This window comes from Gasterosteus aculeatus, chromosome 1 (genome assembly GCF_964276395.1).
Source record: "Gasterosteus aculeatus chromosome 1, fGasAcu3.hap1.1, whole genome shotgun sequence".
In the NCBI taxonomy this organism is placed as follows: domain Eukaryota; kingdom Metazoa; phylum Chordata; class Actinopteri; order Perciformes; family Gasterosteidae; genus Gasterosteus; species Gasterosteus aculeatus.
Window position 1 is genome coordinate 14,560,514 of NC_135688.1, and position 24,715 is coordinate 14,585,228.

The window sequence follows — 24,715 nt, forward strand, 5'->3', positions numbered from 1 at the left end:
AATATTTCACAGGGTTTCCCTCACGTAGATTACAGACCCACAATATAACAACGCATTTGCAGTAGCAGCTGCCTGCCCTGTTTATAGTTGTTACTTTCGACTGGCAGTGTGGCGTAAAGGGAAGAGTGCTCCCTACTGGCCTAGTAGTTCCCCTCTGTTGACATCTACCGCACATGCTTCTCTCTTTGTAAGGCAGATCCCTTCAAGACGTTTTAGATCAATATGAGACCGACCTAATTATTTCAACACACTACCGTGGGTAGTACGGTTCACCACCTCGGTTTACCTGGATTTTACCGTCAGGAAATACGTGCATCTTCATAACACTTGGGTTTTATGTTAACGCTTTTCTTTCTGGACAGGTCTCAATCTTTCTGGTACATGTGTGTATCATGCATGCACCATCTCATGTTTACAGCATATGTACCACCTCAGTTTTCCATGTCTTACCCTTGTCTGACCGGTGCCTGACTGCCGGAGGGGGGCAGTGCATGAAGCTGTCCTCTGTGTCCGAACCTAGTCTTTCCTCCAACCCCTTCACTAATTGGCTCCTTCCATTCTTTTTGTCCAATCTTGTCATACCTCTTCTTTTCATCTACGCCATCCCCTGTCTTTGCACTCCGTCCCCCTTCCTCTTCCTGCTCCTCTATTCTTGTACTCCTCCTCCTCCTTTACCACCATCACATCCTTCATCCTTTGCACCCCGTCTCTTCTACTCAAAAGTGTTTCCTCCCGCAGAGTCCGCTCATGTTCAAGGACCAGATGCAGCAGGATGTCATCATGGTGTTGAAGTTTCCATCCAATTCGCCAGTTACGCATATTGCCGCTAACACCCTGCCCCATCTTACCACACCTGCAGTGGTTACGGTCACCTGCAGCCGCGTATTTGCCGTCAACCGATGGCACAATAACGTTGGTGAGTGGAACTCGACGCACACGGCAGGTGCTGTGTTCAAGCGTACACATATGCCCTTGTAAAAAACGTGCAATACCACATGTGATACCTACCACAGCAGTGGCCCTGTAAAAATCACTTCATCACCGTCTCCAACAAACCTGCCCACCACTCATAATAGAGCTGTAGCCAGCTGGCCACGTGAGAGACTAGCGCCTACTAGGTAAGCCGGGCCGTGAGTGTTTCCACATGTTCCTTCTCAGACATGTGTGAACAACATTACCCACAGAGCCCCTCCCCGAGAATCAGCCTCACCTCCGGGTCAAAGGGCCAGAGCAATGGTTACTGGGAAATTAGGCCGCAACTGCACCACATTCCCCTCACACGTCCACATCTGTCACTGTAGAGACACACTGAGCTCGGGACCAAAGAGTCCACACCGTGTGGCTGCTCGGGCTGCTCCCACACTAATGAACACAGCTGCAGCACCGTTGCAACGCTGTCGGGAAGGGAGGGAAATGTGGTTTGACTTTTCGAAATAATGATGATAATATGGTTTCCATATTTTCAGGCATGTTATGGATGTTTCAAAGCTGGCCCCAGATACATTTTGTATGGATGAAATGTCTCCATTCAGTGGATGTGTGTTTGTGTGTGTGTGTAGCAATGCACACGGGCAGAGGTAAGAAATGACGTCCATGACTAATTTCCTCATGTAATCCTTTCTGAATCCAGGTCTCCGAGGAGCACCAGGCTACTCTCTGGAGCAGGCCTATCACCTTCCTATAGAGATGGATTCTCTGGTTGGTGAGTAAGCTTCCTTACTTTAAATTGAAAAAATGAGACAAATATACTGAACCTTTTGACTTTCACATTGGATAAAGCTATAAGGGGCTTTTATTAATACCATGAATACCTCAGAACATGAGTTGTTTTTTGCTTTTTCTTCCACAGCCAACAACACTGGTAGCAACAAGCGTCAGATCACAGACCTAGTGGACCAGAGCATCCAAATCACAACGCACTGTTTTGTGGTGACAGCTGACAACCGTTACATACTGGTGTGTGGCTTTTGGGACAAGAGCTTTCGTGTGTACTCCTCCGAGACAGGTAGGTTACAGTGTAAACTCTATATCCTGTAGAGGTGTGCACCGATGTGTGGATAGCTGAGAGCTTCTATGGGAATAATTCAGTATTGTCATTGCTCTCTACTGACGAGCTTTGTAGGAAAATTGATGAATATGTTGTGATACACTGTAACTCGCTGAAAGTAAATAAGGTTGTCTCTTCTAATTTCTTTCCATTGGAAGTGAATCCCTCGGAGCAAAATGATAATATCAGCAATATACGTGTTTAATTATAATAATGTTTATCACTACAGCTCGACAAGTAGCATTTAACTAAAAGTTTCCTAAAGTGGGGTTATGATGAGGATGAGGATTGACAGGATGAGAAGGGATCGGTTGTTACACAATCTACAATATATATATATATATAATTTATTTTATTTTTTAAGAGGTCACAAACCAATATTCTTGGATCTACTGACCACATACACAACCACATCTGACAAGCAAGTTTCCACCATTAAATGCAATACTCTCTTAACTACAGTGGGGCTTCTACAAAAAAAAACAGCCTGCAGTAGTTGTACCATGTTTTATTTCAGGAACATCTGACTAGCAATTGTTTTACCAACATACAAAAACCTATTTGTACACATTTTGTTTAGGCAAGCTTACACAGATCGTTTTTGGGCACTGGGACGTGGTGACGTGTCTGGCCAGATCAGAGTCCTACATTGGAGGAGACTGCTACATCGTCTCTGGGTCCAGGGATGCTACACTCCTGCTGTGGTATTGGAGTGGACGGCACCACATAATAGGCGACAATCCCAATAACAGTGAGTAAGAAAAAGACCAGACATCTTTTTACATGGTTTAGTATTTCCTCAGCAAACGATGCTCCTTGGCTGTAAAACAAGATATCCTGTTCCATAGCGCAAAAAAATACGCTCTACCCTAGAAATCAAATAATGTGAAGAGACTGAGGGAGGACAATTCATCAGCACTGTGGATGTGATGTATTGCCGGTGTTTTCAAGTAGAGGACTCCAGGTGTCTTGGCATCCAAAGTGTTGGACCCCAGTGTCCATTCTTCAGTTCCTTTAGCTATTCGCATTGATTGTCTGGGCTCAAAACAATCCATCAGCGTAGGGTAAGCAGATACACAGAACATTTCCAGTGAGGAGCACATTATATGGTGTGGAATCGAAAAACTGAAGACAGGGAAGAAAATGTGTGTGTGTGTGTGTGCTATAAGATTTTGTATTTTGAATTGTCATCGATGCTAAGAGTGTAAGTTTGGCTGCAAGTGTTCTCTAATTAACTTCACAGAGCCTCCGACAGTTCATTAAGAATTTCAGCTTGGTTGCCTCCAATTAGCATGGGGCCAAGGCACTGGAAAGCCGTATTCCCCTGATATTCACACTGCTGGTGCCTCCAACGCATCTTCAAATGGACAACGGAGAAAGAAACACAGCACACATCTCAACAAAACAAAACACAGGGTGTCTTTTCTCTCATTCAAATCATTTTATTCATCAAAAGAAATGATCAATTTCTGTTGAATATATTGTGATGTCATGAATACTTTGGAGGAGCAGATAAAGAAACAGTGGCAGTGCAGAATCAATACATACTGTATCTTTGACACAGCATTGTAAACATATCTACAGCCAGCCATTATCAGTCCTGTTCAAAAATAGATTGGAGGCATTTGCAAGGATCCTCTGGGATAAACCACGACCCCCTTTCATGTCTCGACACCTGAATCTCTCAAATGAATGTCGCTACCACAAAGAGCACAGAACCCTCTTTATCCCCGCTCTTATTCACCTTTTTCATTGAACAATCCTTTACACAAGGCTAATTCTGATGATTTCATCCCCATCTTGCTGTTTGAAGGTTGTGTGAATGTGTCCCTGCGGATCACCGCTTCCACACCCCTGTGGCGGGTCAAAGGAATTGATTTCACAAGCGCCCTGAAAGGCTGCATGTGTCTTAAATGTATGATAATTAAAATAACTTCCAGCTCAATCATGGACCTGCCTCACGGACTCGGCCCATCAAACCGGTGCAAGGAGATATTTGCACTGTGTAATTGTGGTGGGTGACTTCGGCTTGTCCCAAGGGCGAGGACAGGGTGAGTGGGGGGGGGGGGTTTCAATGCAAGCTGATTGAATCTTTTGTCGGTTAGGTGAGTCGCACAAGGTCCCTTTCCCCCCTGGAGGCTTCTTCTGACACTTGTCCTATTCAGCTTCCCTCAGCAGCGGTTGCTGGGACTGACAGCGCAGCTCAGGTCCTGGTCTCTGGGGGGACTGGGCCGCATCGATCACAGTCCAGCTCACTGACTGTACCGCTGCTAGACGGAGGAGACGGTGGGGGACGAGGAGGGGGGATAAGAGGAGGAGGAGAGCGGTTTGACACATTTGTCCACATCATCTATAGGGACTTATCGCAGAGGAGAGAGAAACTTTCACTGAACTTTGATTCACGTATGGACGCTAACAAAAAGTGGGTATTAATTGTAACTCACACATTATCAGGAATAACAATAAAAGATCAATTTATTAAAATAAAATAAATAAAATATTTATATCAAGTATTCTTTTCTGTTGACACAACATTTCTATCTAACCCTTCCTACGCTCTTTGATTTAATACTTCAAATTTTAGACGGTTTCATTTATTTTTACTGGCTACATTTCGTCCCCATTTCTTTTTTTTGTTGTCAAATACATATTATTTCCCCTGATTCCATTATGTTGGTAATGGGTTCAATACGTTAAACTCCCCAAAAGACACAGCAGTATTTAGGGACATGATGAAGGTTTATTCAGTATCGGAGATGAGTGCATTTCAGAATGAGAACAGAGGTCGGCTCCAATGCTGGGAAACTCCCCTCACTAACCTCTCCCCTGGACATCATCAATCATGTGACACATGGGATGAAATCAAGTGGCTCGGCTGCCATCAGTGGGCATCTTTGCATTTACATGACAATTCCAAGGGACCTGCCTACCCGCAGATGTGTGTCAGTCGCTGTGCGTGTGTTTTTTAATTGATTTTACTTTATTCACGGGTGACGGTATGGTGGTAATTGTGGTAGTTGTCCGGAATTCCCAATTTAAAACCCAATTTCACCTATTCAGGTATTCTGACTTTTTTTGGAGATGTTTTTCAGTGTCATTCAACAGATTTGATCAATTAAGCCAAGTCGTTTTTTTAAAATGTATTGTGTGTCATTCTCTAGGTGACTATCCAGCACCAAGAGCAGTTTTGACGGGTCATGACCAGGAAGTTGTTTGTGTGTCAGTTTGTGCAGAGTTGGGCCTGGTCATCAGCGGAGCCAAAGGTCAGTGTACTTTTTGGGTTTCCCTTTAATGCATCAGAGAGGAAGTGGGGGACACTGAGCTTTGAGCTGGCAGATTGGAATACCAACCCAAATAGATGGACAGGAATTAACTTCAATGAATTCCTGTCTATCTAGGTGGGTTGGTAATAGCCTAGTAAGCTTACGTGTGACATGTTTACCCAGCTGAACAGCATGCGAATGCCTCACAGGAAGAGGTGGAAGCAGGAATCTGTCTGCCTGCACGCTATAAAGTTGTAGACATTTCATTGTGTGATTTTATGAAGACATCATAATTGTTTCACATGACAGCAGTTTGCTCATATGTCTGTTTGTATGTCTATTCGGCAGAAGGTCCATGTCTGGTCCACACCATCACAGGGGACCTGCTCCGGGCTTTGGAGGGACCAGACTACTACCAGTACCCACGGCTCATCTCGGTCTCCAGTGAGGGCCACTGCATCATCTACTATGAGAGGGGGCACTTCTGCAACTTCAGCATTAATGGGAAACTACTGGCACAGATGGAAGTCAATGATTCCACCAGGGTAGGCTGACGTTTTCTACATCGTTGTCATCCATTATTGGTCTGACTCTACCGTTGTTCATCTAGAGTCTTGGATACTTAAACATGTCAAATAGTGGGCAGCAACACATCTTTGAGTGTACGCTTCGATTGAAAAAACGGAACCATTTTGAAATTGCTTTGCATTTTCACTATCAGGATAAGAATAATTGTTGAGGACTGCCTGAAAAAATTAATAGGTTAAAAAAATGTTATGAAAAAGGTTAGCAAGGTATTCAGTGAACAGAGAAATCTGACTGATACTTAATGCTTGAGGATCAAATACTTTACGAGGCCTGAATCATGATATAGTTTGTTCTCTGTTGACAAAAGTTAACTCGCCCCTGCGAGGGTTTTGATATGTAAATATAATTATTATTACCATTATCCATCGGAATTATGTACTTCGCTTATAGTGTACAAAGCAACTGCACATCTCCCCTGTATGCTATCCTCTCCAATGTCTGTGTTCAATTTGTGTATGTCTTCATGAGACGCTTCAGCAAGACTATTATCTTCAGAAGGTACAATAAAAGTTCATTTGGAAGTGAGGTGTTGAACCGCTCTCTCTGCAGGCTATTCTCCTCAGCAGTGATGGCCACAACCTCGCCACGGGTGGAGACAATGGTGTGGTGGAGGTGTGGCAGGCCTGTGACTTCAAACCGCTGTACGTCTACCCTGGCTGTGACGCTGGCATCCGGGCTATGGACCTGTCTCACGACCAGAGGTCAGAGCAGCCAATTGGATTTTAATGTTGAGGCCACAAAGAGCTGCGACATTATATAAAGAAAACCCTATTAATTATCCGCCAGCGACTCACCAGATACCGTGGCCAACGGGCCGAATGTGGCCTTCGCACCTGCTAAGCATTCACTTATCTCAAGGTTATATTTGAAGACACATATCTGATTGTATATTTGTATATGTGTATTACAGTGCATCCAGAAAGTATTCACAGCGCTTCACTTTTTCAACAGTTTTCACTTTGTCATTATGGGTTGTTGTGTGTAGAATGTTGAGGAAAAAAATTGTATGTTTAAAATAGTCACACAAAAACATTATACCATTGCATGTCACCACCAAATGTGGTGGTGTATCATATCTAAGTTCTTTGTGACTTCTGTATGACATGCAATATATAAAAGGGTATAGGTTAAAGGTATAGTTATTTATGTCAAAGAATAATAACTATTACTTAATATTGACTTGAGAATGTAATAATAAAGTCACAAAAAGCCATAGTAAGCCATTAAACGGTCACCCAGTGGTCATAGTATGACATAACTGTCATAGACATTCAGTCTAGTAGCATAGAAAATATGCGTAGCATATAGTGTCATATAGAATGTAACAATTCAATGTCTTATATGTCATATGAAATACACAAAATGGTAGGTCACAGTATAATACAACAGTTTCACAGTATGTATAGTGAGCAATAAAATGTCATATTGTATATTAATGGAAATGACCCTAGATATATAGTATTTGGTGGAAAATGTCATAAAAAGGGCATGAACTCACAGTAGGTGATAAAAGAACGCAATGCCTGTGAAATGTTTCACTTTATACGTAATCAAGTGCCAATTTATTAGACATCACCAAACCTTCTGCAAATCAAATCCAAATGGTTTAAATAGATTTTAGTGAATGATAAGACGGGATGTCGTGTTTTTGGCTTTAACAAATCATTGCGTGGGCTCGCTTACACAAATTCTCTGCGTGCTACAATGTTAACGCGACTCAACCGTCCACGACACTTGTCTTTTAAATAGGACCTACTGTTGCCATAGGGACAAAAAAATGTCTACCGGCAGGTCAGCAGCATGTTAGGGACACGGACACATAATTGGGGGCCTGGTTGGCGGGATACTTTTCGCTGTGGGGTTAGAAGCGTGACGTCATCATGTGGGTCAAGAGAGGTTACAGAGTCACAATATCCGAGCCTCACTTCAGCAACACCGGTCAACTGCGCCCTCGTCCTGGCCCCGGTTCTTAAATACTGATATCACGCACTTTGCTGTGTTCATTTCAGCTCTGATTACTTTCCACACTCCTAAACAAAACATTTGTCACATGTTTTAGGAACGCTCTGATTAATTTACACCTTTCATTACGTTATTGCACCGCCAGTAGATGTTCAGAGGCGCGACCTGCTGCAGCTCTGTTCATTGTGCTGGAGCATCCGAGCCCTCGGGCTGTAGCAGTTCTCGACGACCCTGTGAAATCAGCTGCTTTTCCTACATACCAGCCGGCCTCGGACACAAAAGCCGAGTGGTTGCAGAAGGATCCGAGGACTCAATGGTCTACTTAAGTTGTCGAGTAAACCCTGTGATTTAAAGTCAGAGCTCCTGATGACCTATCGCCCGAAGTTGGCTGGGATGGACTCCAGCCCCCCCGCGACCCTGTGTGCAGGATAAGCGGTTTGACAATGGATGGATGGCTCCTGATGACCTTCTGTGCTCGTTCCATTCCACACAATGGATATCATTTTTTTTTATCAATGAACACACTTTGATACATTAGTTCCTCCAATGTATAAAAACACATCATGCGAATAATGTAATGTAAGCGTGTTATTTAGTTCATAATTGGTTTGTTGACATTTGGATTTTAATTTCATCGAATGGTTTTGCTGCGTTTCAGGACGTTGATCACAGGCATGGCGTCTGGCAGCATCGTGGCATTCAACATCGACTTCAACCGATGGCACCACGAGCATCAAAACAGGTACTGAGGACAGACGGATCCATGCAGCAGCATCACGCAGTCCAGAGTCCAGAGAGATCCTTCCCAAGAAGAAGATGGAGGAGAACCAGGGGGCTGGTGAACATCACGTTGGTGACTAACTAACTTAAGGACAAGGTGTGTTTACATGTGTTCGAGGGATACCTGTTGCTACGGGTCTGTTGGGCTTCATGTCTTAGCCGAGCACCAGCGGATGAATCTCCCCAATGCAAACGGGTCTGTTGTTCTGGGCAGATAGAGACTGAGAACACAATTACACAGTTACTAAAACGTACATGAAAGCGTTAAAGTTACTTTAAACGGTGAAAATGCAAAACAAAATGAATCCTTGTTAGGAACATTTATACAACATTTGTATGGCAGATACATATCTATAACACTTTTCTAAAAAAGAAGAACCTGTACTATAAACAGTGTAAAGTGTTTCTTTTCTGTAAAGACTGAAAGATCTAAATTCTGTTAAACTAGACATTGTGTTATCAACATTTCCATCACACTAGCTATGTAAAATTGTCTTCATTGAACTCCAGTTAGTTAATAATGTATGTATATGGCTATTGTTTGCTCATTGTTATTAACAGTGGTCAAATGTATGTGAAAAGACAAAATGTAGTTTGTTGTATTTGATTGTCTATGTGGAAGAAAAGTCTAATTCAGTGGGAGCTTAGTCCTTTGTGCGATACATATTTCAATATTAACTTTGAATTAAGGAGTATATAGTTTATCAATAACAGAATTAAAATAATTCAAGTGGGACATTTAAAAGAGAAGTTATCAACCTTTTGTTTTTTCAGCTTCCAATAACAGATTTAATTCCAGATTTGTTTAGTATCTCATGACTGTTACGGTGTTTGTGGTAAAACTAAGAAATTGTTTTGCTTGTTTTTTTTGTATATATGGTTTCATGGACACCATCGGTAAGCAATATTCCGACTTGTGTTAAAAGGTCTCAGCTGCCTGACAAGTGTTACAAAATGACTATTGTCTCTTTTCGTGGGGACAGACCTATTGAGTCTGTGGATGTGGGGTGAGAATTTCGAAGGAACAAAAATATGCAAATATATTTTGAGTTTGCAGCTATTTTCCGATGGTGGTAGAAGACACCATCCTACCCAAAGCTGGCTTACACTTTTCTGTCCTGTGAAATAATGTATTATTGTGAAGTTAGATATGTACAAAAACAATTGTTTACATATTACAATTAGGCAGTGCATTTGGATGTTTCATATATTTAAACATATGTTATGATTTATATATATTAGTTGCATTACCAATTGTTTTTGCATATGGTTTGAAGGTGAGATATGTTTGGCGGTTATGTATAATATAAACCATGATAACTACAATTCAGCTGCTTTTATAATAAAACTGAATGAATACACCAGTGAGCTTTAACTTGTGTATGTGTGTACCTGTCTCTAAGTCGTTCATGCATGTATAACTATTGCTCATTAACTGCATGCTACAAATGGAATTACATTGACGATGTCAGGAGCTTGTGTAGTATTACACTGCCACCTGCTGTCTAAATGTGTTGCTGCATATTTTAGGAGGTTTACCAAAACTCGTCTTACAAAAAAGTAACTTAGTCACAAATTAATTAAATCTTTTATTCCCAGATGTGGTTTCATCGCAGATAGCTACATTGTTTTAACGTTTCTTTAATATATTTTTCATTTAAAGTTTTTTTTTTTTGTACTCATTTCAATTGCTTTTAATATCCTTAGATTGATGGAATATGGATGACTATAATACAGCATTCACATTCTCATCCTGCGTCACACTGCTGACATTCCCAGTTGTCTTAAAGTAGCATTTTGTCTTATTGGATATAAACATTACATATATTTTACACGATGAACAGTCTTTAAAGCATAAACATTCCCAAAAAGTCACTACCACAACTTTCTGTCCTTGTGCTTTTTGGTTCAATCCGTTCTAGTCAGAAAACTTAAAGCCCTTCAAATCCAAGCTAGTGGTTTAATGTGGATGTGGTATGACTGCAGTCTGCATTAATTGAACTGCATTCACCAAGACAGCATGTACGAAGATAACATGAATAACTTCATATATGACAGGCATATCTAACGGTCGAACAGCCAAATTGATTTAGGATGCATATTACTGCACATGCAGGTTACAGTCTGATGAATGGAACAAGACACTCAACAAACATTTGGTTACTGGTGAACTGATGTGCGAAGCAGAGAAAACAGTTTGGTGAGCAAGACTTCTAAATTATGCCATTTCCTCATATTAACACAATGATGTAATATTCAATTCAGTAGTGGCTGAATGAACACATTTTACTGGAAGCACTGTTCTGTTCAACATTTAGTATGTGTAAAAAAGAAATCCATGTTGTAAGGAGTAAATAGCTCTCATTGGATAGAGAACTGTGTAAGTTGGTTGCCATTGATACCAGCAATAGATCCTTTCTCACTCATTCAAGCATTTCGAAGGACATATTTGATACTGTACTCACTGAGCAGTACACCCAACTGTACTTATCTTCATATAAGCAAAGGCCATTAAACAAAAGCCACGGTCTTTAAACTTTAAACATGCACTTACTACCAACTACACAGCACTGACATTCATGTGTACCACCACTGTATTACAAGCACTCTAACAGACATGTAACTATTTTAATAATCCTCAAGCACCCAGGTGAGCCGGACTATCAATAGTCAAATATTAGCACCCTCAAAAGAGTAATAGTACTGGGTGGCAGGACAATATTTGCCCTAGACAAAACAAAAAGTTTAAGTACAAATAATGCTTACGGTACATTATAGCAGCATGTCATTTCAGTTTCATCCTTCCAGTTAAACAGTGTCCGAGGTTTGTGCACCAGAACCCTAAGTACCTCGTCACAGAGAAACCAGAAAGTCATCAAGTACAGCCGGAAGGTGACTATTATTGTTGGGTTTTCACCACGATAATTTACATTTATTATCATACCATACAATCATGTAACCTAATATTTCAAAGAAAAGGTTTGAATGTTTCTCATTTACACGTTCCATGAAAAAGCTTTTTATTATGCCGGCTGACTTTCCTGCAGTATACCTGTAGACCAGTAGAGGGCTCCGCGCTACTACAATGAACCAGTGTTTTTGTGAGTACCTCGGCTTTTTGCGACTTACTTGGAAACAAGGAAACAAAACTGTGTTGAATGCTTATAAAATGTATTCTTTGATCTTGAGCCCAACTTGTCCCTTACTTTGATAAATGCATTTCATAACAAAAGTGAACATATTATGACTGGCAAAAACATCAAATAGGTGCGGGTACGTATGCGGCCTGTAAATGTCCGGGTCAGCAGACTGAACCCAATGTTGGGTCCTTTCATTTTGCACTCCACCCTTTCCCGCTCTCAGAGGGCTACGTGGGGGCTGCGGCCTCTGGGAGCCCGTTACAATGGAGAAGTGGGTGAACGACCAGCGTCAGCCGATCTTGGGGAACGGTCCTCAGGCTCAGCGGCACCGGTGCCGTGCTGTGGTTGGGGTGAAAATGTCACATCCTGCTGGCGTCTTGTTCGCAGAACTTGCTTCTCCTTATCGAGTGGCGTGGTCTGAGAGAGGGCGACACAGCAGCCGTCGTTACGTCGATACGTACGAGGCGAGGCATCCAATCAATCATCAGGGACATGTTAGATGAGCCACGGTTTGCGTGCAGCCGTTTGTGGGGAAAAAGCTTTAACTTCATGTGACACAGCAAACAAGGGCAGCGCTTAACTAAAGCGGAAGTGACTACAGGTGAAGATGTATGAAAAACTACCATCTCGATGGAATACTATGGGTTTTCATGGCATTCTATGCTGTGGTGTCTCTTAGCATTCATACAGTATGATCAAACAATACTGTAACTTTTGATAACATACAACGTAATTTCTCTAAGAAGCGTTTTTGTGAGCAGCGCTTACAGTAATGACTGACACTCCTGCAGTGGTGCTGTTGAGCTTGGGCCCTGTATTGAAGTTCTTCTTGATCTTCCCAGCCACAGGCAGCTGGTGCTTGCTCTCTGACCCGCCGTCATCCTGGGAATTACAAAGAGCAAAGCTTCCGAAACTCTGATCGCTGTTCCAGTGCGCTTTGTCATAACTTGTATGTAACACAGGTAAATCTGGTAAAAGGACTGACTTTACGATGCTGAACTTACATTGACCCAGGAGTGATTGAGCACCTGCACAGCCGTGTATCTCCGATCCACCTCTATCTCCAGCATCCCAGTGATCAGATCCTAAAGAAACCACTACATTATTACACTGGATGCTCATGGAGGATGTGAGCCACACATCACTGACAGACGTTTCACATGGAGAAAAACAATGGCAGGCAGATGAGGAGCACATTTCCAAACACCGACCTTGGCCGTCTCAGAAACACTGTCCCAGTGAGGTTTGGGGAAATCAAGCTGTGCCTTTAAAAGCTGTTGAAAGAGAGCCTCCTGATCTTCACTAGAGCTGTAGAAAAACAAATGTTCTAGAAGCTCAAACTGAGTTGGACATAACTGTATATAAGCGACGGCACGCGATAGACATTTTGAATAAAGAGATTAAGACAATTTAACGTTGTTAAAACATAATATTTCAAAATAAATGAGTACATACCAACTAAAAGGAGGAAAGCCACACAATAGTATGTAAGTGATGACACCAGCTGCCCAAATGTCAACCTTGAGGCCATACCTGTAGTTACAGAGGCGAACATTTGTAAGTAGCAAGTAACAGTTTTCACAATCATTCATTTTTTTATTGGGTGAATGGTGGGGGTTTTCCCTGTTGTTGTTGGGTTTTTTTTAAGAGCAAATGCCCGACAATCAAGATCATGATGACTCTGACTCACCCGGTCTCAGCGACGATCTCTGGTGCCACATAGGTAGGTGTGCCACACACAGTGAAGAGGGGCTCATCGACGACGGTGGCCAAGCCAAAATCACCGAGCTTCAGAGACTTACTACCATCATGGTGTTCAAACACCTGCGAAACGTACACAACAAAGTGAGGAAAACCACAAGTAAAGACGTGTCTACTTCATTTTGTGTTCACGATTCCATTAATGAGCTTGATGTGATTATAAGAGTAGGTAACTGAGTGCAGAGAATTAAAAAGGATGGGAGAAACAAAGACCCGGGAAGAGACGTTGCTGCCATTGCAGCCGTCATGCATGTGTGATTGTTAGTTCTAAGGGCAAACAGAAAAAGTGACAAAGGGAGCGTGAAATAGGATTAATAGGGGATTGTCGACCAATAAGGTTTAAACAATTTGGGTCCACTCATTGCCAGTGTGGAATCTTTGTAGGGTCAAACTTACCAACAGGTTTTCCGGTTTAATGTCTCTGTGGACAATATTGAGGCTATGCAGATACTTGATGGCGCTGGCCAAATTAAACAGCATACAGCTGGCGTCTCGCTCTGTGTATTTGTTTGAGGAGGTGATTGCATCAAAGAGATCGCCCCCCTGGAGAAAGAGTATGTGGGATGTGAAAGAGCAACTATGTTAAAGAGGGGGGATGCAGCTTGGATGACACATATACAAGGATGGTACAAAATAAGTTTAGTTTTAAAAAAGCATAACAATTGCAACATAACAATTCAAAATGGTCTCTATAATGTAGTTTTTACTGTATTTGAACAGGAAATTGCTTTGAACAAATAACCTTACCTTAACCAACTCCATTACAAGGTAGAGCTCACTACAAGTGTCCATTTCCTCAATCAAAAGAACAATGTTGGGATGTTTAACATGACGAAGGATTGACACTTCACTCTGGATCATGTGCTCCTGGGTAAGAAAAGGAATATCAATCCTAGGAAGAAAACCTATCAGCACTGTGTAGAGAAAATCATGTGTACAGAAACATATCAGTGGAACGTGAGACTGGCAACTTTTCTTTTCAGTAAAATATAAGAGACAAACCAGTTTCGAAACATCCTAGAAATTTGGAAAGTCAGTTGAAGTCAATTTGATCCTTGTTAACACTCCTTGATTAGATTTATAAAACAAACATGAAAAGGAAAGAAAAACTATTTATTCCTAAAGGAGTTTGCTGACGAAGAAATATATAGAATGAATGAAGGAGCATCGACAGAACTCAATATTGTACACAGAAAATATCTTCTTGATAAGACCAAACTGGGTGATGTGATAATTGAATTCGGCAGACGTAGAGGGCTCACCTTTCCCTTGCATTTATCTTTGCTGATGATTTTCAGCGCATACTCTCGTCCGGTGGATCTCTCCACACACTCTCGGACCACAGCAAAGTTCCCGTCCCCTAAAGTCCTCCCCACTTTGTATCTCTCTGCTATGGATGCAGGCACTGTGCGGTACTCCTCCACTGGCTCCGCTGTGGAGAAAAACAACAGATCTAATATGTAAAGATAAGAACAGTAAGCTTTACATTGCCTACAAAAAATATATATATTATCACAATGGTTTCTTACCTTCACTGCCGGGCCCATCACCTTCATCCATTGAGCTGCACACCCTGGTAGACGCTAAAGAGAGTGAAGAGCCACCGTGTTGAGATCCCTGAAAACAAGAGAGTCATGAATTCAGAGTGAAAGTAACACCAATGCAACCGTTTTATCTGTTTTCATTACCCGCCGTCTTCGGAGGCTGGCTGGACTGGTCGGAGACGGGCTCGGAGACTTCCCAGATCGAGGCGTGGACAGTTGACTGCTTGCGGTGCCATTTGCTGTCGGTACATTAGAATTGGAAACATATAATCACACAAAATATGGCTAACTAAAATAATTTCCAAACACACACACACACACACACCAACCTGAACCAGTGGATGATGGAGACTTGCTGCGGCGGGACATCCCACCACCTCTTGGTGAAGAGAGACCCTGCACGGAGGGTAGCCGGCCATATGATGCAGATTTTGCCACTCTGCAGTCTATATGGAAAGAAAACAATTAAAGATGTACACTGCTTGAGCAACATTTTTTATAAATAATGCATGACTACCTTATTCTACCGTTTTCTCACCCTTGAACCTGTAACAGGTTACAGACTATTTAATTTTGATATAATATCATATTTTGGTACCACAACCTATAAACCACAGAGCCACCAAGTGTGAGGGTTGACTTCCTCTGTTGTTCTATGCTGAACATTTAACAAACACAACTATACAATTGGTCAACTGAATGAACTCTCACCAATTCCTTCCAAGTTGAAATCATCTTGATAGCGAAACTTCTCAGGGCCACAGGCAAAGAAGATATCATCGTCCCCAAAAAAGTCATGAAGGCAGGTAACCTGTCAAAGACAGAGATGTTTTGCTCAATTTTTGTTTAAAAAGATTGTATATGTTGTCATGCATCATACCACATAGGCACCTGTGTCTCAGTATAAATAATAGGGATGTCATTAACATTATCCATTCGATTAACGAGGCCGCGATAAATATATTTTAACGTAGTTATCACAACTTTGTTTACTTTCGGTCTTCCGGTGTGTCGGTAAGTAAACAAAGTTGACAAAAACCGCCGCCAGCTGGAGTCAGTTGGACAGAAGAGACCTGGACGGTAGTTGAAGATGGAGAGAGCTTTTTGCATTGGAAGTAAAACAAACAGACATACAGTGGAGAACCGTGCAGAGGAATTGTCCCGCGTGTCAAACAGAAGGAGGGTGAGTGGCAAGCGCTTTATGCACCGCTAGGCTAAGCTAGCTGCCGGGCTACTTCCAGCTCAACATCCACGCTGTGAAGAGAACCACAGCCGTGTCGGTGGAATTCTGCCTCCAAGATGATCCCATGTGTGTCGTTTTGTGTTTAAAATAACATTAACTAATTAAACAACAGTGTCCAAATTACACACTTTCTAAAGTGATAACTCATTACTTTGAAGAAAACAAACTTTTAATTGTGATTAATGAATTTCAAAATGTGTGATTAATTGGTTAATTTCTATTGGCAGCTCTAATACATAATATTACTGGGAAAAGTGAATGATGTAATGATGTAAGTAAGCATCAACTATTTTACCATGATTTGTCAGTACATATGTACACATTATTTTACAGGTAATCCCCATGTACATGTATTTCTACTGGTGTATCAGCCTGTTATGATTGTGTATCTAGGGAAAGGAAAAAAAACCTGATGTATTTTATTCAGTAAAATCTGTCACAATGGCTTTTCCATCCTTTGTGAGAGATTCATTTAATTCCCTTTAATAAACCTATAATCTCTGAAATTGAAATAAATGATGTGGTAAGGAGTTAAATAGTGTCCTACGCCCAAGGATGGCTTTGATGTTTAAGAAGTTGTTAAAGGGTCCCACATTATCATCTGATCTCATGACTGAAAAAAAAATCCTCCTTTTTATTACAACGATAAACTAGACTACTGAATTGATGCATCTGCTGCGTTCATTATTACAGAACCCCATCAGAGTGAATGCAGAGTCATCGCAAAATGGTTATTGATGTGCATTAGTACAGTAGTGCACCTCTACAAAAGTGGACCCAGCAAACCTGTGATTCCATTTAGATTATTAGTCAAAGCGCTGCCCCTGGCCACAGCTGGACGGGCTGCTGTGAGGACTTGCTGGTGAACATGAATTATTTTCACCTAAAACATAAGGATTGTCTGTAGAATGTAGGGAAGGATAAACAGGTTTATAGAAGTAGACGAATGCAAACATCTAATATGTACATACATTATTAATGGTCTCATAGTTAAGAAATATCAGGAGCTGAGCAGAAGCCTAATAAAAGGATTTAAGTGCTTTGACAAGAAGCGGACAGATAAAAAAGTCACTACCACAGTCTCTCATCCTGATGGCTTCTAACATGTATTAAATGTTATGTTATCATCCTCCTTTGGTATGAATGCAAAACCTCTAGTTTGCATTGTGCAAATCTCAAGATTATTTTTGGAAGATGTGTACCCATTTGAAATAGTGAACAATTGAAATGTTTCTCTAAAATTAAGCACAGAGGAAGGCTTAATATGGACATTTTCTCTGCAGATGGTTCACTCTGAGAGCTCTGCCCCCCACCCCTCCTCCAGGAGTGTGAGATCCCACAGGGAGGAGAGATGCAAGACCGTTGTCAAGGAGACAAGACGAAAAAAAAAAGATGAGTTTGAGACGATGAGAGCAAAAACAGACAAGACATCATGTCACTGTGAAGATGTGGGGCGAAATACGGCTTCAGACCTTTGGTTAAGCAATAATTAAATCTGAGGAGAAAGATGTGACATTGCTCCCCAATAGGATCAGAGATGTAATCAAACATGAACACCGTCATAACAATGTGTCCGAGCATACAGTGAAAAAAAATACAGATTGCTTAAGTCAATTGTGTCTCGATGATCTAACAAGAGATATGCATGTATAATTCTTAAATAAATCCTATTACATTAATTACATGTATTAATGGCATATTGTTTATCTAGAAAACCAGGAAAAGGACAAAACCGGAACGTATGATGGAGCAGCATAAGCGAGGCAATCATGATTGTGTTTCTTTATGTGGATGCCTGCTGGCTGAATGACAGAGCAGCTCCATAATGCCTCCCATCCCCCTAAAAACCCTTAGACATCCTCCTAGCAGTTCTCAAGCATCCTGGACAAATATTGATTGTCAAAGGTTTTATCTGCTTGAGAAATAATAGGAAGTATGCTTGCTTTAGAAGCTAATCAATGTGAGCCATAGCTCAGTCCATAGACTGCACACGAAACGCAAACTGGTAAGAAAACATTGCTCAGACGGTAGACAGGTGCAGCTCTCCATGGTGCCGAATCTGCCCTTCATAGCAGAGGACGGAACAAAGCGGTGTCACTCAGAAAGTGAGGGAGAAACAAGACTCATCTTCACATGCAATTTTCTTCAAATAGTTCTCATTTGTTTTGGGTTGGCTGGTTTTATTTACAGCTGCTGGGAATGGTGTAACTTTTTTTCAAATGTATATTCTGTAGGATTAAGAGTGGCTATAAAAAATAAGGGTGGATGAAAAACTATATTCAGGGACATAGATGATCCAGTATTCAGATAGTGTATGCTGCAGAATTTTGTGGCGTAACTGCAGTTGCTGCATAGACATATTAGAGTAATAGGTGCCTTAAAAAGTGCACGTCAGCATTTTGAGTACACCCAAAAATGAAATACCCTCAACTACACATGAGCTACAACTCCAGTCGACACACCGACTTGTTAGCATCTCTAATCACATCTTAAATTTCTATATTTTGCTATTAGTAGTTCTTACAATTTGTGCACTTAAATAGCAGATATATGAGGTGTCAATACTTTAACCTGTTGTAAATGTTAAGTGAATGCATATCTATATTAATTAACATACACAAATATATATTACTACTTTATATTATATATACAAATAAAAGTTAAAAAGTAACTTCCACTTTAGCTCAAGTATAATTAGTGGCCTCCCAGAACAAGAAGAGGAGAAGAGGACAAAGCGGAAAGTGTCTTCTCTACAAATCAAATGAGCACGTAATTGTTTTGTGTTAGTGAGCCAAGTCACAGTAGTAGAGCCAAACATTCTCCTTAATCCTTTTTTCTAGCCTTTCGTTAATAAATATCATAAATCCCAAAGAAAAAAAAGTAATGCCTGTGTTTATGTTCACGTCACTGAATTGCAGGAGAACATCATTTGTTCCCCCTTCTATAATAATATGAGCGCTTTTCATCGTGCAGGAATGACATCAAAGGTATGGGCAGAGACTAACAGAGATTAATTAACTAACAAAAAAACTAAAACAAGAAATGTCACGGTCAAGGTCGACTCTGAATGTCATTTCTCAAATGTCAAAATATTTTTCACATCTCATTTTACCATGTAGAATTACGCCTCTGTTTTGTGCATTAGGTGTGCTGTTTTGACATCTATTTCAACAAGAAGTGTTGAGCCCTAAAACAGACCGTAGTGACGTGCTCAACGCGATTACAGAGCAGAGCCAGATCACATAGAATACAATGGCCCAAGTCTCCTCAGACGTACTTGTAACTGTTTTCTGCTACACACCAAACCATCTCACGTATTCTCGCCCCAAAGGGCCTTGTCTGCAGATTGTTTGTTTCTCTGTTACTTTTGTTCTATGTGTTTGAACTAGTTTCCGTGTGGACAGTGTCATAAACTATTAGTCATCTGAATTTTAGAGAAACATCAACTTGGCTGTTCTGATTTGGCAGAAATCACAGACATCAAGAAGAACGAATGAATGGAAATATCCCCAGAAATTAAAATACTTATTTTGAAACTGCTGTAAATACACCAATTCAAGACATAAATATGAAGCAGTTATACATTAAAGTAAATATTTAGGAACAGTAGTTGGTTGTGTTACGAAGATGTGATTGTTTTATAGACAAGCATGCGAGAGAGATCATTGTTCTCAGAACCAACACCCCAGGCAGATCTTTTACCACAAAGGTTAAACCCATGAAAACAGGCCCTTTGATGCCAAAGGGTACTTATTTCGCCATCTGCAGTCACAACACGACAAAAAGTACAAAAGGCCGAGCAACAAGAGCACAGAGCTGCACAGCCAAGCACATAACACAACGGCCTGTTAGAAAAACAGATGAGAGCGAAATAACTAAATACGCAAAGATACCTGGTAGATAAATACCTTGTGTGAGCGAGAAATAGAGAACCACAGAAAAAATACATTCTAATATTTCCTTTCAGGGTACACATATACCTATGACCTATTGCAATGGCATGCCCATGTATGCTTTGCTGCACCAGCTGGATTCCTAAAATAATTCTTGTTGGTGTGAAAATCCCTAAATGCACCATTTCCACACAATCCCAGACTGGGATTATTCCTGAGCCATGTGCTTCGGCTTGGCGCCATGTGTATCAAAAGGCTGACAGATCGAGCACTGTCCATATGAGCCGTCACACTACACCTACAGTCCTGACATCACTACCGCACTGCTCTGCCGCAGAGGTTGCTGTTCCTTAGCAACCAGCTCTGGAAACCATGTCACCATAGAAACCAGCGGAAGAAATACACATTTGAAGGGTACTAATGCAGAATGCAGGTGATAAAGTTTATGAAAAAGGGAAGTTAAAAAGCGTGTTATTGTGGTGGGATATTTTAAAACTAATTGCTGGGTCGACTTGAGCCCTATATGAAGTGGCCACATGGTATCCAACCATAATGACCCATAACTGTGATTACAGCTGAAGGAATAACAATTACATATGGGTAAATGGAGCTTAAAACAAAGGATGTGCACCAGGATGTTTTACAAAGTATAACAAGGTTAATAATGGTTAAAATAATGGTTAATAATGGCTCAGCCTGCGTCCTCTAACACAGAGTGCTGATGTAAGATTCTTGTGTGAGATAGTGAGATACTTGCACACAGCCCGCTATGAATAGAAAGATGAGTAATGTATTTATCAGTATTGGAAAAGGGGTATTGAACATACAGTTTTCCTGGCTACTTCACTTTAAAATACTGTAAACAAACAAGGCAAAGTAAAACAAAGTAGAATATTGACTACATAAAATGGTTAACACCTTCAATTTAAAACATTAGGTTAAACAATGTTATAAATGTGCCACCAGCTTTACCAGCTACTTCCTCTCTGAGTTAAAGGGAGCCTGTGATTTCACAGAGAGAGGAAGGGCAACGCCTACGTGACTTTCACAAACTAAAGTAGATATGAATCCTTGATTAACTGGTATTCACCATATCACATACAAGCTGCAGCTATAGAACTAAATATTGCTTGGTGTACCTCAGAAGGAAGTCATTACACACACACCTTACGTGTCATCATATTCTACACATGTGTATAACATTGTTATTTTCTGGAGTTTAAATATAACAATATGAATATAAAAATCGACAGTACCCTATCACATAACCACCACTTGAAATGATAACACCTACCATCTTTCCGTCAACGGTATAAAGCCTTTTGACGACCCCCGAGTCCAGCTTGACGGCGTCTGTGATGTCGGTCATGACCTGCTCAAAGGAATGAGCCGTCTTCTTGTTGAGCAAGATCCGTATGGCCTTGCGAGGCTTTACTCCACTCCGGACAATGGTTACCAGCTTGGGCTTAATGAAGTCCTTGCTCTCTCTGGTTTCCGGGGATCCGGCCTTGGCGCTGCCGAGGGAAGAAGGGTCACGGGTGGACACGGCAGACCAAGCACCAACTGCCCAGTTGGGATTCACGTTCTTTGTGTAGTCCAGCATCTTGTAGGGCTCGATGGATGCACAGACATAGCTCTCCCCTGCAGCAAATGAGAGATTTTACATTTTACCACAAACTGGAGCTGAGGCATATGGAAGATTTTAAAAAAGACATAGTGAACATCACATGATAGTGCAGCACTGGCTTATTGTTCTCTACACGATGTAGAAAGTTGTGGATTCAGCCAAATAGCTTTTAACTACAGGGTTTGTGGCTTGGTTGATCTCACCTTACTCTGCAGTGAATTTACAACAATTCAAGAACCTCGCTCACCTTCCACCAGCTGGTCCATGCCGGTGATCTTTGATGTCCCATCGATGGTATATATGGTCCGCACGCCTTGTGGCAAGTTGACATTGTCTGACAGGGATCGCGTGAGGTCAGCCAGGAGTGCTTCTATGGACCTAAATCTCTCCTGAGAAATGGCATAGACAATCCCTTTGAAGTAGCGGTCTCCATTGCGATAGAAACGAATCTTCTTGGCCTTCTTTTCAGAGGTCAGGCCTTGCAGCGTCTTGGTTCTGTACAGGCTGCAGTGAGCGCTATGTGTGGGACTGTGGAGCAAATTGCCTCTTGAGCCCCTTCGAGTGTACCTTTGAGCCTTGTCCCGCTCATCAAAGTGCTCCAGCTCCATCTCTGTTGAGTGCTGTTAGATCACAAAGAATACGAGAATGATTTCTTTTCAAATTTGCTATTTCGTGTGAATTGGTATGATACATTAGTGCTATTATGTTGTTTACACCCCTGATACAGGCTTTGCTGTGGCTGCTGCTCCACAACATGAATAAACATGTCACACCCATTTCATGCTCCCCGGTGGTACTCATTCAATCATTACAGATACGAAATTCACATGGCTTCGCAGTGGATAGTAGAACATTAGGGCATGTCTGCTTCAGAATGACGGCTGAAAGCTTAGAGAAAGCTAAACCAAAAATATAAAATCGCGAGAAAATGGTCTAGAATATACGGATTTTTAGTGGCGCAATCTCTCTTACCTTTGAAGCCAGGACAAATGCAAGCAAAGCGTTTTTTCCTCCAAGCAGCGCCTGCCTCAAATCATTTATTAATTTGATGCCTTGCAGATGAACCATGCGTCCCTTTGTTGCCCTGTGATGGTGCTGTATTTCTGCTCGCCTGCCGTGTGTTCGCATGCAGAGAGGAGGCAGGGCTGTAGCCGGTGTCCTCCACCCTCCCCTACTCTCCTCCACCCTCCCATCGCAGGGATTTGCATCAGACGCCTGGGGGGGGGGTGCACGCACGCCCACACGGAAGCCTTGATGCTGGTAACATGGTGCGCGTTCACGTTCAGCTGCTTGGAATAGCTTTGTAATGTACGTACTTATTAACAAAAATATGCCAGAAAGGACAGAAAATGTTTTCACTTCTCTAAAGCTGTCGGTGTGTTCTTTTCTGGTTGGCTGGAAGGCATTTTATGAAGCATGTTTCACCGTGGTGACAAAGTTGGCCTTACTCTAACAGCTAACGTTAGCTAACGTTAACTAGCAACGTACCTGGTTAAAGACAGTGGCGGCAATGGGGCCCCACCATGAGCGACGAAAAATAACAAATAGTCAATATTTGTGTTTTTGAAACGTGGATTATATACCCGGTAATATTTGTAAATTAACGATATCTGCGCAAAATATATACTTTTCCTCAGCTGGGCTCGGGCCGGGGTCCCAAAGCGCCATGAAGCAGTTTAGCCAATCACTGATGGAGTGATCAAGGTGAATCTCCGACGCGCCGTTTAAAAACATAACAAGAGCGACCACCGGCTTCTTGGTGTCCTTCCAATAAGACCCGACCCGACCTCGGTACGAGAGACGAACTTTGCCAGAGAAACTAAAGGTAAACAGCTGGACCTCCCATCAGACAACGGACCGGCGTGAAAGCGAAGACTCGGATATATGAGCTTCTGTAGAGATGTTACACCGGGATGTTTAGCTAGCTAGTTAGTTACATGCTAACGCCATTAGCGAACCGCGCGCATGACGTCGTGTTAAAGTTAACGTCGCTACCCAGCTGCTAGCGTGGGACGCGAGCACCGTAGGACGTGAGCACAGTGGGACGTGAGTACCGTGGGATGCACTGTGGGATGGGAGCACCGTTGGACGCAAGCATCGTGGGACAGGAGCACCGTGGGACGTGAGCACCATGGGACGGGTAGGGGGAGCACCGAGGGACGCGAGCTATGTGGGACGCACCGTTGGACAGGAGCAGCGTGGGACGCACCGTTGGAAAGGAGCACCGGGGGATGGCTTCCATCCCACCCGTCCCACCGTGGAACGCACCGTTGGACATGAGCACTGTGGGACAGACAGGATGGGAGCACCGTGGTACGCACCGTTGGACAGGAGCACCGTGGTACGCACCGTTGGACAGGAGCAACGTGGGACGCACCGTTGGACAGGAGCACCGTGGGATGCACCGTTGAACAGGAGCATCGTGGGACACGAGCACCGTAGGACGCACCGTTGGACATGAGCAGTGTGGGATGCGAGCAGCGTGGGACGCACCATTGGACAGGAGCAACGTGGGACGCACTGTGAGACGTGAGCATCGTGGGACGCACCGTTGGACAGGAGCACCGGGGGACGGCTCCCTTCCCACCCGTCCCACCGTGGGACGGACAGGATGGGAGCACCGCCGGAGGCACCGTGGACGCATCCTGTCCAACGGTCTGTCCCACGGTGCTCCTGTCCCACGGTGCTCCCATCCTGTGGGACGCACCGTCGGACGGGTGGGATGGGAGCACCGTTGGACAGGAGCACCCTGGGACGTGAGCATCCTGGGTTCCACGGTGCTCCCATCCCACCCGTCCCACAGTGCGTCCCACGGTTCTCACTTCCCATGATGCTCGCGTCCCACGGTGCCCCCATCCTGTCTAACG

General features: G+C 42.5%; 2 protein-coding genes across 2 annotated transcripts in view; one reads left to right on the top strand and one right to left on the bottom strand.

Moving 5' to 3' along the window:
* Positions 1 to 10,001, top strand: part of nbeab (neurobeachin b) — a 166,413-nt gene extending 156,412 nt beyond the window's left edge. The window contains exons 50-57 of the mRNA XM_078098576.1: positions 739 to 916; positions 1,631 to 1,702; positions 1,850 to 2,005; positions 2,628 to 2,798; positions 5,209 to 5,310; positions 5,659 to 5,855; positions 6,448 to 6,599; positions 8,519 to 10,001. Of these exons, the coding sequence (XP_077954702.1) occupies positions 739 to 916; positions 1,631 to 1,702; positions 1,850 to 2,005; positions 2,628 to 2,798; positions 5,209 to 5,310; positions 5,659 to 5,855; positions 6,448 to 6,599; positions 8,519 to 8,609 (1,119 nt within the window). The 3' untranslated portion in view covers positions 8,610 to 10,001. The remainder of the gene's footprint in view (positions 1 to 738; positions 917 to 1,630; positions 1,703 to 1,849; positions 2,006 to 2,627; positions 2,799 to 5,208; positions 5,311 to 5,658; positions 5,856 to 6,447; positions 6,600 to 8,518) is intronic.
* Positions 10,002 to 10,216: 215 nt separating this feature from the next.
* Positions 10,217 to 23,847, bottom strand: dclk1b (doublecortin-like kinase 1b). The gene is made up of 16 exons (XM_040170904.2): positions 22,821 to 23,847; positions 22,096 to 22,468; positions 21,516 to 21,862; positions 15,797 to 15,896; positions 15,415 to 15,531; positions 15,230 to 15,324; positions 15,071 to 15,158; positions 14,804 to 14,973; positions 14,289 to 14,408; positions 13,938 to 14,084; positions 13,471 to 13,604; positions 13,236 to 13,313; positions 12,992 to 13,088; positions 12,785 to 12,865; positions 12,549 to 12,662; positions 10,217 to 12,197 (listed from the first exon to the last, which is right to left on the bottom strand). Exons 1-16 carry the CDS (start codon positions 22,974 to 22,976, stop codon positions 12,039 to 12,041), a joined length of 2,376 nt encoding a protein of 791 aa, XP_040026838.2. The 5' UTR covers positions 22,977 to 23,847; the 3' UTR covers positions 10,217 to 12,038.
* Between the last annotated feature and the right edge of the window lie 868 nt (positions 23,848 to 24,715).

Bases quoted from the DNA above. Each gene is read 5' to 3' on its own strand.
- dclk1b (XM_040170904.2), bottom strand. From the start codon at position 22,976: ATGCGAACACACGGCAGGCGAGCAGAAATACAGCACCATCACAGGGCA. The intron at 15,897-21,515 runs GTAGGTGTTATC...TGTCTTTGACAG, and splicing joins ATACCGTTGACGGAAAGATG to GTTACCTGCCTTCATGACTT. The intron at 12,663-12,784 runs GTAAGTTCAGCA...TGTAATTCCCAG, and splicing joins TCAATCACTCCTGGGTCAAT to GATGACGGCGGGTCAGAGAG.